Below are 13,656 nucleotides of genomic sequence, written 5' to 3' on the forward strand. Positions count from 1 at the left end.
TCTGCAAAGGTGTCAGGACTATAATTTACTGGAGCTTGAGCCAGTAAAGAAGAGGCTCTCTCGAACTGAGAACGTGTACGTCGCTGATCTGTAGGATCACCGGCAAGATCACCTGCTGCATCTCGAGTAGCACGAATCCATTTTGGAAGCTCAGGAGCTAAAGGAGGATCCTGAGATGGTGGGGGAGGATTGTCATCCTCACTTTCATCATCTGAAGAGGAAATGTTTTCAAAGGTAGAAGAGATAGGGAGAGGTGGCACATCCGCCGGACTAGGCTCGCAAGCCGATATATTTTCATCAAATTTTACATCTCTTCTAATGATAACATTTTTGGACTTAAATGGAATAAGTCTATAGCCTTTGACATCTTCAGAATATCCAACAAAAGTACATTTTTCACTCTTAGGTTCTAAAGCTTTATGCTTTTCATCTGGAATATGGGCCCACACTTCACTTCCAAAAACACGAAAGTGACTTACATCTGGTTTGATTGAGCTCCATGCTTCTTCTGGAGTGATATTCTTTAAAGCCTTAGTAGGAGTGCGATTTATTATGTAATTTGCACAGTTAATTGCTTCTGCCCAAAAACTAAGACCAAGTCCTTTAGATTGTAGCATACAATTAGCCATTTCCTTTAAGGTGCGATTCTTCCTTTCAGCTACACCATTTTGTTGTGGAGTATATGGAACAGTATGTTGCATTTGAATGCCATTCTCAGTGCAATAGTTGATGAATGTGTTTTTAACATATTCTCCGCCATTATCAGATCTTAACTTAAGAATTTGATGTCCAGATTGTTTTTCAACAAAGGCCAAAAAAGTGTTAAATACTTCACTCTCGAATTTTAAGAAGTATACCCAAGTGCGTCTGGAGAAATCATCAATGAAAGTTAAGAAATACTTGCAGCCAGAGAATGACACAACTGGAAGTGGACCACATAAATCACTATGCACAAGCTGTAAAGGGGTTGAGGCGTGCCAAGAGACACGTTTTTCAAAACTGTCCCGATGATGTTTTCCGAGTACACATCCGGAACAAACACCATCTCTGAAAGATACCATAGGAAGACCTATCACCATATTTTCTTTACATAGATGCTGAAGGGAGCGATAGTTTAAGTGACCAAATCGCTCATGCCAAAGTTTGCTCACTTCATCGTTATGAGCAACAAATACTGAGGGAAGATTTGATGACCCAAAGTTGTGAAACTTATACAACCTTGTAGAATCATCAGCAATGCCAGTAGCCAAAATCTGTTTAGGATCTCTTAAGTCCTTGATTACAACATCATGAGGTGAAAATTCAACGATTTTACCTTCACCTGAATGAGTTATCTGATATACAGATGGAAGGTTGCAGGATAAGGTTGGAACACATAATACATCATTTGACCATTGTCTAGATGAACAGTTCCAGTCCCTACAACATTAAGAGATCTATCATCACCAACATATATATTTTTCGTGTTACAATCATTTAAAGAAGAAAACATGGCTTTGTTTTTGGCCATGTGATAAGAAGCTCCAGAATCAATGAGCCACTCATGAGAATGAGAAGAAGAAGATACATTTAATGCATAGCCAGACCGAGATGCTTGACAACCACATGCAGAAAGTGCCATTCCTGAAGATGAAGTTGAAGTTGAAGATTGCCCCAAATGGATGTTATGCTTCTTCATTGCTGCTTCCAAGGCTTCCATCTTCTTAAAGCATTTTGATTCTAAGTGGCCATCTCGATTACAAAAATTGCAATGTCTATCAGTCTTCTTCCCTTTGTTTTTATTTGTCTTATCATTTTGTTGAAATAATTTTTCATTTTGGGGCTGAAATTGCTTAGGACCCTTGTTTGGTTTAGGACCATTCTTTTTAGGATATGACTTCTTAGGATTCTTTGAATTTGGTTGCTGCTGGGCAGCTAACGCTTTCTTGGAAGAGTTTCCAAGATTAAGAAGACCAAGGTGTAAGAGTTTTTCTTGTTCTCTTATTAAAGAATCACAAAAAGAGTCAAAGGAAGGGGACTTGTAGTCTGTTCCTTGAGAAATGAAGGCTTCTCTTGTAGAATGGAAGGTGGAAACAAACACAGAGTAGGCTGGTCCCAACTTTGTAAGAATGGAATAGATAAGGTTACTATCTTCTTTCTTAACTTTAACACCTTCCAAAAGATATCTAAGGGTCTTGAACTTGGACAAGAAATCTTCAATGCAAGAAAAATTACTAGGGTCCAATGTATGCAACTCATTTTCAAGTTGATGGGCTCTAATTTCATTTTTAATCCCAAAAACTTTATTGATTTGTTTCATTGCTTCATCAGGAGTATCAATTTCTGCAATATGGAATCTAAGATCTGGAGAAATAGACATCCCTATCAATCCACGTGCTTGATCTTGCCTATTTTCCCATTTAGCAGCCTTATCTTCATCCTTCTGTTTCTTTTCTTGGCCTGAGGCTATTCTGTAGAGACCTTTACTTCTAAGTAAATCCTCAATGTAAGCCAACCATTGGAAGTAGTTGGTGCTGTCAAGGGTAACTTGGTATTGACTTTCCATTTCAATGGAAACTGAAGCTAAAGATGCTGAAAATAAGTGTTCCAATGGATAGATCTCGAAAAATTAGGCTGGTTTAAAAAAAAGGCTCTGAAAACGGCTTCCGGATGAAGAAGTTATGGCTTTTTAAAAAAAGTTGTTGAAGTTGCCGACGAGGTGCGGGAATGTGCGGAAATGAAAAAGTCCACCCCCACAAAATGGAGACTTGAACCCAATACCTCTACTCTCTTAGAATAGCTTTGAATCAATTGAGCTATACAAAAAATTTGAGAGAGAGAGAGAGGGGGGGGTGATGCTTTGGGTTGCGTGCTTGCTTTGAGAATGCTCTTTTTCCCTACAAAACAAAAAACACAAAACCCAACACGGACATGCAAAGAAAACGAACCTTACGGCTCGAAGTTAGCTTTAGCCGAAAAACTAAATATTTTCAAAAATGAACCTTGCGGCTCAAAGTTAGCTTTGGCCAGAAACTAAATATTTTCCTCAATGTTTCTGATTTTCCAAGATCACCCTAAGGCGCAGGGAAAAGAGCATATGCATGAGAAAAATCCTTCCTTTCTGTTTCTGATTTGCCCAGATCGCACAGAGTCGCAGGGCAAAGAGCATACGCAGAAATGAAAGGTATAGATCCGGTAATAAAAAAGCTAAATAAACCGAAACCGAAATAAACAGAGAGAAAATAACAGTGAACTGCAAATAAACACTGTATACCTCCAGATCTTAAAAATGACGCAGCTAGGGCTACCGGAAACCTTTTCGCGTGAAACGAAAGGGGTTCCTCACTGGAACAGATGCTCCCAACACAACAAAGCAATCCTCTCGGCCCGAAAGCAGTCAGAAACAACAGATCTAGGAAACAGCAGTCGAATGCAGTTCTACCGGCTTCAGATTTGGATCACCAACGGACGCGGCCCTCAAATAGCTCTGATACCATGTAGGAATTTACAAGGTAAGTTCCTCAGACAGAACACCAAAAGGACACCGCTCACAACCAGATCACAAATCAATACACCAGTATTTTGATGTGGTTAAAACCCTCAAAGAGGGAAACAGTCCACGGCCTGAGCCAACGCGGCCACTTCAAGCAATTTATTAATAAAAGAATGAAAATTTACATATGTTTCTCTCATGCACGGATTACCCTACAAATGACTCTCCATGCGCTTTAAATAGAAATCATGGACCAATCGGGTGTCAAGCCACGGATCAAGTGTCGGTAATACCGAGGAGAGAATGAACCGTCGAATCACTACATATCGTGACCGTCGGATTGTAAGTTACAAAATGTACAACGGTAAAGAAACACACTTTACCTAACTCTATACTAAACCAAGTTGTACTTAACTATTTCCTATGTGTCGGAATATCCTAACATTGAGGCCCCATTGGACCTGCGTCAGTACTGACCTGTACTAATCCTCTATATATCCCCACGTGTCCCCAGTGACGAAGCGCATAGTGTCACCAATCTCATCAATGCCCCCCTCAGTGAGGACCATCGACTCAATGCTAGGGGTCTTGTCAGAGTTCTGCTTTTTTCGTGCCCCTTCAGTGGTGGGTTTCTTCTACTTCTTTAGGATGATGGGAGACTCAATATCTTATGTCTCCTTAAAAGGGAATGCTCCACCCTGCTCTGGTTCCTCCGTTTCTGGCTCCTTGCGCTTTGGCTCTTGCGTGGTATTCTTCTCAAAGTCCACATTGACCTTTTGAGGCACCTTTTGCGTGTCTTCCTTCGACGTACCTGTGGCATGCGTTGTTTTACTAGTACCTGCCTGGTCTCCATCAACGTCCTTGTTGGGGTCTAGCCACACGCTTGACCAGTTAGAGATAACTGAAAAAATATCCTTCTCTATGACCAAATAGGGCAACTCATACCATATGCCCTCTGCATCTTTCTTCGCTTGTATATATAAATTGTGGAAGTCTGCTTTGAAGTTCGCAATTCCACGATGTTGGTTAAGTAACACCGGTGATAGCCGTGGCTTCTCACCAACTACAGTGCGCAGATCCATCTCAAACAACACCCAAAATAACTTATTCTCAACCACCCTACTTGGATCTTTTGATGCCCACAGCGAAGCACACGTCGCAGTTTCGCACAAGTCTGGGTCGACACTAGGGAACTGCGACTCGTTAGGGGTTCTCCATGTTGAAGAATCTAGGGCAATACATGTGTTAATGATTCTTCACTGTCTATTGATAAGTTCTTGTCATGTCTTCTTAAATTAAATTCTTTATATTAGTGTGTTCTTCAATCATCAAATGGTTATCAAAACTAGAAAATCAATAAAAATGCAAGTACACAAGATGTTGGCTCCAAGCAAGGGAAAAACCCCTCCTCTTGAGAGGAAAAGCCTTTGATCTCTTCTTATAGATGTTTAGTTGAAGAATACCAAGACCCTTGACAAAATTAGTTAACTCAAGATTACCTCCAAGATGCTTGTCACTATGCCCTGCACTCTTCAGCCTTCAAATCACAGTCTTCGATCTTCGCATTGTCTTTATGTCAATGTACTACTTCAGATTTCGGTCTCCTTATACCTTTGGTGTCTTGTTACAGTCCTCAGCTACCTCAGTTCTTCACTTCACCATGAATATATTACTTCGCTTTCATGGCAGTGTCTTGTGACAATCCTTCTCTTCGTCGCTATGATGATGATGACGGGACAAACTTCAACCAAGAGCTTTTAGATATATATAGACTTCACCGAGAGCTTTGAGATATATATATGAGACAAACTTCACCGAGAGCTTCCTGAGATATATGTTACCTTCTTCGTTCACTGTATTGCATTCTAACTTCTTCACTGTATACTCAGAGATGATCTGAAGACTTGTTGCTTGTAATGTGAAGTCACTTCTTATATATAGAGACCAACGTTGGTATGGTAGGCCAACATGAGAACCTTTGAGCTTAGCCGACATTTCATATAAGGAGATCATTGTCTTATTTTAGCAGACTTGTAAGGGGAATAGTGACATTCATTTTGGAGCTCAGATCTTTGACATCATGACTTCTATAATAGTTATGTTAAGATAATAAATCTTAAAGACATCAAGAAGAAGTCTTTGACCTATGGTAAACACATCTTTCTCATGAAACCCACAATGCAAGGAATAATAATTCATGTGCTTCATCTCTTAAATAATATTATAATTACAAGTCATAATGAAAACCGAACCTAGTTACATTTCCTTCAACACTCCCTCTTAACTAGGGAGGTATTCATTAAATGGTACATGGCTATTCTCAACACTAAAGAGATCTCATAAGAAGAATCAGACTAGTAATCCATCTGTATAGCATCATTATAACCAACATTGTCACATAGCAAGGCCTTAACTAACAACTCTATCTCTCAATAGATCATAGCACAATGTTGGTGAGACCAATGATTATAGACACCTTCATCATTGTCTCTTAAGGTACATACTCACCTAGGTGTTCACCGAGTGTGACTTTCCAGGACTATTCTTATCTTGGGTCCCCAGCCCTCAAAGAATATTGGTCCTCTTGCCTACTCTTATCTTGGATGCCCTACACATCCTCAAAGAGTATCGGATTCCAGATGATTACTCAATCCTCCATTCTTTCTTCCAAAATGAAGACAAGAATGATGTGTCTATCTCTCCCTCTTAACTAGGGAAGATATGCCCATTCCTATAAAGGTATGTACCCAAGTTCCCTATGACCAAGAACTTGCCCAAGTTCCCTCTCAATTAAGGACTTGTCAGAGCTCCCTCTAAACTAGGGACTCTCTTTTTCATTAGCAGGTTCTTCTTTGTGGGTCCTTCAGTTGCTTGATCAATTTCTTTCCTTGATGTCATTGAATTCAGTCAAGCTTCTTCCTTGTAGGGCATAGGCCATCGATCACTTTCCTTCTTGGTTCGTCATGTCATTCCTTACTTCATGGAAAGTGGCCTTCTTGGTACATATTTGGAACCTTCCTCATATGTCTACTTCTTTCTCATCATGTTTCTTTCGTGAATTTCCATCCACCACATGAATGCTAGTTGTACTTGCACTTACAATTCTTGTTCCAGTAGCCCTGCATGAACTCATCCAGATATTATTCAAGAAATCAAAACACAACATTAAATCAAATAGTATCTTACGAGATGGCTCTTCATCATGACATCTTCATGTAGGTATCAACATCCTGCATACATGTTGACATATCTCCCAAAAATATCCATTGTCAAGGGTCTCCATCTTTTCCAGACTTTCATCAGAGTCTTCATATCTTTCTGGGAGATTTCCTAGTCAAATCTTCTTGGTCTTTTGGATGTTGATTGCCTTCATCAGGGTTGCATATCTTGCGATCTATTCCTTCCTCACACATTCCATTCCCAGGAGCTTTCAATGAGAGTTTCTTAATTATAGTCAACTGCCTCATACTTCATATGAGGACATATTATGTTGATTTCATGTAGTGTGACTTATGCCTTCATGCATCCTTTCAGAGGAGGAGATCCTTTTTCTCTTGATCATGCTTCTCAAAATAGAAGTAATGATCCATGTTACCTGCAACCATATGACATGACTTTATCATATTAAATACAAGCATAATTATTTTAATAAAACTGATTCTGGGTGGAATCTCCCAAAACGATTTCTGGGTATTGTGGAATACAAGTGTCATAGCCTCCCTGCAAATTTTGAGGCTAAGAGCACATCCGATGATACCAAAAATCAACACTCCCTCTTAGAGAAGAATGTGCTCTATAATGCAACTTGTTGAAGTATCACTCAGACTCTTTAACATCTCCTTCTGTGTTGTTGATGTCTAACATCATTTCCCACCAACTACTACGCAAATGCTGCATCTATACTGATGTTGACACTGCCACTGCCAACAATGCATCTGCGCTGCAGCCTTCTCCAACTGCTGCTACGACTGCATCAACAATGGAAAAGCATCCAAAATTATTGAACAAGTGCTCAGTATGATGCATCTTGTTGCTGGAGTTGTGACTGCTGCTAGTCTCTGAACTGACCCTCTGAAGCCTCTGCTACTGCTGACCTCTGCTCATTGCCAACTGCACTGCTGCCAACTCTGCTCTGCACTGCTTAGTCTCTGGCACTCCTAGCCACTGCAACTGTCACTTCGACACTCCTCTACACCAATTGACACTGGTCCATCTGCTACTTCTGATTTGGGCTCCCATAGCTAGGTATTTATCCATGAGTTGGACTCCTTAAGGATCCTGCCTATCTGCAGTTCTTTCGAACTATAGTTCTATAACACCCCACCTTTGGGCGATCATGGGAAAATCCTCCTCCTCGATCTGTGCGGATGTAGCCTTCAGATCATGCTTTTCATCCTTGTCCTTCTTCTTGAGAGGACACTGTGTAGCGTAGTGACCAAGTTCACCACACTGGAAGCACTTGATCTTCGAAACATCTTTCTTTTTCTTCCGCTACTCCTGTTGCCCCTTAGATGCGAGGGATGCATTTTCATTCTCCCCCTTCGGCTTCGTCTCACTGCTGTTGCTGCTATTGTCAAGTTTGCACTTGACTAAGTCTCTCCTCATCTCTTCCTGCTGAAGAGCAGCCCACATCCCTTCCCAATCTAGCAATCTTTCTCTGCCTAGGATGCTCTGGACGAACACTTGCCATTCTTCTAAGACTGAATTTAGAGCTAGTCTCACCGTTTCGGTAGGCTGAGGTGTTGACCCCATAGCTACCAACGAGTCTCGAATCTCTTGAAGCTTTGTAAGGAATGGATCAATGCGTTCCCCCTTCTGCATCTATGTTGATCTCAACTTCTGCTCCAAGTACATCTTCCGCTGCTTGGAAGATCCTTCGTATAGCGTGGCCAAAGCTTCCCACATTTGTCGAGCAGTATCCTTGCCGGCAATGTGACACACTACATGATCCCTCACTTCATCGAGGATCATCCTCTTGGCCTTCGCCATTTCGGCCTTGTACTTCTTGAGCAGATTTGGATCCGCGAGTACATCTACCACACTGTCAATGTAAGTTTTGAGATCGTGCTCATCCAGAAGGCATGAGATCCTTGCCTTCCATATCACATAGTTGGATGCTCCCTCCAACCGATCTTGATCTCGCAACCCATTTGCTGCCATCTCTGCCAACGAGTTGTCGAACTACCTCCTCTCTCCTTTGCGCAACACTGGGATGGCCTACGCACTCCCTACTGGAGTTAGTAGATTTGCTCCTTTCTGCTGCTGCTCAGCAATAGAGAAATCAGACCTCTTAGCTAGAAGTCCTCTAAGGAAGAATTCCTTCAACAATGTCTCTCTTCTTCCTTCTGACAATTTTCTGCCCCAGTAACTGCTGCAGAAAACTGTTCCACACCAGAAACTACCTCTTCGCTGAAGCTGCTCCCTCTGACACTAACAAAATTCAATATGGAAGTCTGACATCTGTCAACTCACTCAGAGAGAGACCTTCCTCGAAAATCTTTGGCCCCTTGGCTTGGACTACGCAATCCCTCTGGCGATTTGATTTGTTTTCTGTGCAACACTTTGGCCCTCCTTCTCTTCAGCGTTGGGTTCTTCCGGATCTGCTCTCTTGCTTCACCTGCAGCTCTGATACCATGTGAAAATTCGATTAACCGAATCACCACTACAGCAACTGATTAAGTTCCTTCTATTTGTTAAATACTGAATAAATTATTTACTATTTTCTACAGTAAACACCGAAACTAATACACTGTTGTCTTCATCAATTAAATTATAAGTGGAGACAAGAAACTGAGCAAGAAAGAAATACACAACACATTACACCGTTGTTTTTTTTACAAAAGTCCTTGGAAAAACCCAATGCGGGAAAACTGGTGCAGCAGCTGAAGGTTGTATTATTAGGCAGTAGTTTCTTAATACAATCTCTAGATGCCTTCCTGGCTATCTAGTATGGATAATATCACTGACAGAAGAATAGTGAGAAGTACCTCACACTATCACAGGCGATCCTGACTGATCTAGCCATAGAATGGCTTGCCCCTTGTTGCTTCTGCGCAGTCACTGCATCAACCCAGCGTCTAGTGACAATGTCACTCCCTCCTTTGATCGATTTTCCTCCCAGGAACTTCGATTTCCACCCCCTGGTCTCACACACCGGCTTTTGGCTTCAGAAATTGATTCCTCCAACGAAAACACGAAACTTCTCAAGGCTCTGCGTTGTCTCTGGGTCAGCGTACGTTGGTTCGCTTAGCCTCTATGCTGCTTCTGCGTTAGCCTACGCTGGTCAGCTTAGCCTCCGCGCTGCCTCTCCCGAATCTCTCTTTGCCTCCTCTGCTAAGTATTCCCGGATCAGGAGAAATCTCCAACTGGAACTATCCATGCCCTTCACTGCAAAAGATCACTTCGAATTCTCTTCCTAGCTATTGTTGTGCTTCAAAAATTCGATCTTTTGATCTCCCCTTAATGTGTTTTCCAAATGCCCATCAAGCCTCCTGTTATAATCCTTTTGTTGAGAACCAACGACTCATATTAGATTCTAATCAATGGCTCAGATCATTTTGGTTTGATTCTCGTCTTTTTATAAAAGTTTCACTCACAGTTCGATTAATACCCTTTAATTATTTTAATTTCCTAAGTTTAGACTCAGGGCTCCATTAAAAATAATTAATTATTTCAATAAAATTGATTCCAGGTGGAATTTCCCAAAATGATTTCTGGGTATTGTGGAATACATGTGTCCTAGCCTACCTACAAATTTTGAGGCTATGAGCACATCTGATGCTACCAGAAATCAACGAAGTGTCCTTGTCAATGTCATAATGTAAAGAACCCTTCTTGGGATTTATTTGTCAAAGAAGAAATTTATGCTATTGTAAAATAGGTCATTTAGGCCTCCTCCACCAAGTCGGCCTCAAACTAGGTAGAAAAATCACTATATAAAGGCAACAACTCGACCTCATTTGTCACTCACTCACAACAAGTTTGATCTGCAGTTTTTGGGCTTAGAAAAAAATGTGAATTTCAAGGAAGGAGGAGGAGGATAGCTAAGAAGGTCTCTCTCAAGCATAAAAGGTCAAAATATTCTCTCTCTTTCCCACGCGTGTGAAGCTATGTCGCTGCTGGAAGGGGGCCGAAATTCTGCAGTAACTGGGAGGCCGAAATTCTGTTGCTGGGGTTCAAAACTCTGCAACTGGGAAGCTGAATTCCTGGATTGGTGTTGGGTTGGAGCTGTTGCATAAGAAGAAACTGCTATATCATCTTGGAAGGTTGACTTGGTGGAGAAGGAAAGTCTATTGGTCTAGCGTCTTGGGCCATCTCAATTTGAATTCCTAAAGAAGAGTTCTTGACTGGGTTTTCCCCTATATAGGGGTTTTAGCCCTAGCTGTCCGCCTACATCTGGTGTCCATGATTTTCATGTTTTGCTTTTGCTAATTGCTTGATGAAACAAAGATAAAAGAACATAAGAAAGTTAACAAGAACATAAGAATATCACAGGGAACTATCAACATAAAAAAATATTTCTGCCTTTTTGATTATCTAACATTTCCACCCTTCTTCATTAGCCTTTTTCCTTTTCTTGGTTTTTCTTTGTATTATTACTTGGGGTTCTAGGAGATGAGAGCATGTTGTGTATGATATATTAAGTTATTACCCCCTTAAGGCGGGGAAATTCATTGTCCACCAGGGGTTGGGACGTGCACGGGTTCCTCAATGATGTGGGGGCCCTCATGAGCCCTAGGAATGAAGGTGATGGTCATAATGATAAGGGGTAGAGCTCATGTTTGGCTTTTTCCCACATGCTATTTAAATGTCCAGCCATCTTTTGCATTTTATAATATTTGTTTTTTTCATTTCTTGCTTGTGGCCATGATATGCTTTTAATGTTCTTTTAGCTACATGAACCTCCGAGGCAACATTTCCAAGCCCGACCCAAACATGTGGACAAGGGGAGGGGGTGTACTAGTACCTTGTGGACCCAAAGAGGAAAGATGATGAAATAGGGCTTGTAATGTGCAAAGGGGAGTGAAAATTTTGGAACAAAAAAACAGGACCGCACTACCAAAATCAGGGTTTCCCAAGTAGTGTCATTTTTAAAGTCATAGGCCCATAGAGGAGATACCACGAAACTAGGATTTAACGCCCGATTTAAGGTGAGGGAACAAAACTATGGTCAAAACCCTTCCTTCTTCGAAGTCACCTAGTAATCCATGCCCAATATGCCAAAGGAAAAACAAGCATAAGCACCCGATTGCACAATGAAAACATACCTTTAGGATTGGAATTCCCACCTTTAAACATATGCTCTCAACAGATGGGAAAGGGGACATATGACTGATTCGGGGAGCAGAGAAAAGTGGCACAATATATCAGCTATATCAGTGGCTGTCAAAGGCTACTGGCTGCCGGCTGAAAAGATATTAAGGAAAAGAGTTCTCTTATTGGGTTACCCACTTTTGGTAAGTAGCAGGACCCATACTTATACAATATAGCTTCCTTGAAGCATGAATAAAACACAATATCTTCCAATGATCAAACATTGTGATGGGGAAAGAACATGCTTGAATTGCAGGATGGTGTCCAAAATATAGCCAAAGCCATCCATAGTCAATTTAGTGCCACAAAAGGGCTCCAATGTGAAACTAGACTATGTTGTATATGTGTGGAACAAATATAAAATACCGTCGATGCAATGTCATAGAAGGGATCCAATGTAAAATTACACCATGTCTCTATGTGCATGCAGATATAAAGGGCCACATATTGACGAGAAACAATTGTATCAAACTACAAACTTATTCAAGGCATCGATTTGCCAATACACTGTACTAAGTATAGTGCAACTTTTAGTTATCATGCGTATGTATGAGCATATTGTTTTGCGCATCATTTATTATTCTTTGCCATAACAACCTTATCGTCTATATTAAGAGTAAATATCTTTCTATTTAATTTTCTTTGGGATTTTTACTTAGATTTAAGATAAAAACTTATTTATTGTCTAATTTTATATACAGTGGCAAATGGAGTCTCCAAAGCAGCACAACCTGCACTTTTGTACCTTGTCCCCTCTCAACTTATTAGCATTTTCCTTGTGTCACTTAAAAGGTCCGAGATTGATCTCCTGATTAACTATAAAGAGGAGATTACGGATAACACAAGTGCTGTGGAGCCGGAAAATTAAGCATTATTTTACTTTATTTTCTCGTTCATTCAAATGTAAACTATTTTGTATTATTTGGCCTCAAAATTAGCTGCTTTGAATATTCTTATGAAAGTGTGAACAAGTACCTCATTTATACAAATCCGAGGAAATGGTTGTGATGAGGTAAGCACAGATCATCATTATATAACCATTATGGCATTCTAGATTCTTGTCTTTTATGGTATTAGTTCATGTTGTTTCACCTCTACAAAGCAGATATCTCTAATGAAATACAAATGGTATATTATGAATAATGCCATATAAAAGCACCGACATTCTAAAAGACCGCTATTCATAAATTAGACAAGAAGTGATGAAGGTTGGTTACAAAGTCTTTGTAAATAATATTGTAGTAAATGATTTTCAATATTAAGAGTTTAAGAAGACACACCCGCATTATTTTCTATATTACAATTGAAGATAAATATAAAATTACCGTATATGTTGTGTAGTACATGCAACAATTTTCAAATTTTATTACAATGTGACTAATGGAGACAATACAAACGTTGAACAATAGATGGTTTGAAGAGTAACCCTTTGTATTTAAAATCAAAGAATTTTTTATTTTTTTTATATATACAATGGTAAATAAAGAGTTGCACTTGTGTACGTTGCCTCTTCTCAAATTATTGCTATTGCTATTTTCCTTATCACTTAGGAGATTTGAATTTCTTTTTTTTTTTTAATTATGGGAAATACAAGTATTGTGCGGTGAGAAAATTAACTTTTATTCAGGTTATTGTTTTCTATTATTGCCTTTGGAATATGAAATTGTGATTAAGCCTCATTTAAACCAGTCCAGAGAGTGAATAGTTATGATGAGGCATGTACAAATCACCATGACATCTTATCATGACACTTTAGCTTCTTGTGTTTTACATTATTCATTAATGTTTTTTGAACTCTACAAAGTGGACATTTATGATGAAATACAAAATGTTATAGTTACAAAATGTGATAATAAGAAAAATGTTATATA

General features: G+C 39.9%; 1 protein-coding gene across 1 annotated transcript in view; it reads left to right on the forward strand.

The window, feature by feature from the left end:
* Window positions 1-12,838, forward strand: part of LOC149237832 (signal peptide peptidase 1-like) — a 510,431-nt gene extending 497,593 nt beyond the window's left edge. Inside the window, exon 9 of the mRNA XM_089372819.1 lies at window positions 12,487-12,838. Coding sequence (XP_089228945.1) covers window positions 12,487-12,653 — 167 coding nt within the window. The 3' untranslated portion in view covers window positions 12,654-12,838. The remainder of the gene's footprint in view (window positions 1-12,486) is intronic.
* The last annotated feature ends 818 nt before the right edge of the window (window positions 12,839-13,656 follow it).

Source organism: Pinus tabuliformis, chromosome 8 (assembly GCF_031772625.1).
Source record: "Pinus tabuliformis cultivar Carrire ecotype Pingquan chromosome 8, CPIR1, whole genome shotgun sequence".
In the NCBI taxonomy this organism is placed as follows: domain Eukaryota; kingdom Viridiplantae; phylum Streptophyta; class Pinopsida; order Pinales; family Pinaceae; genus Pinus; species Pinus tabuliformis.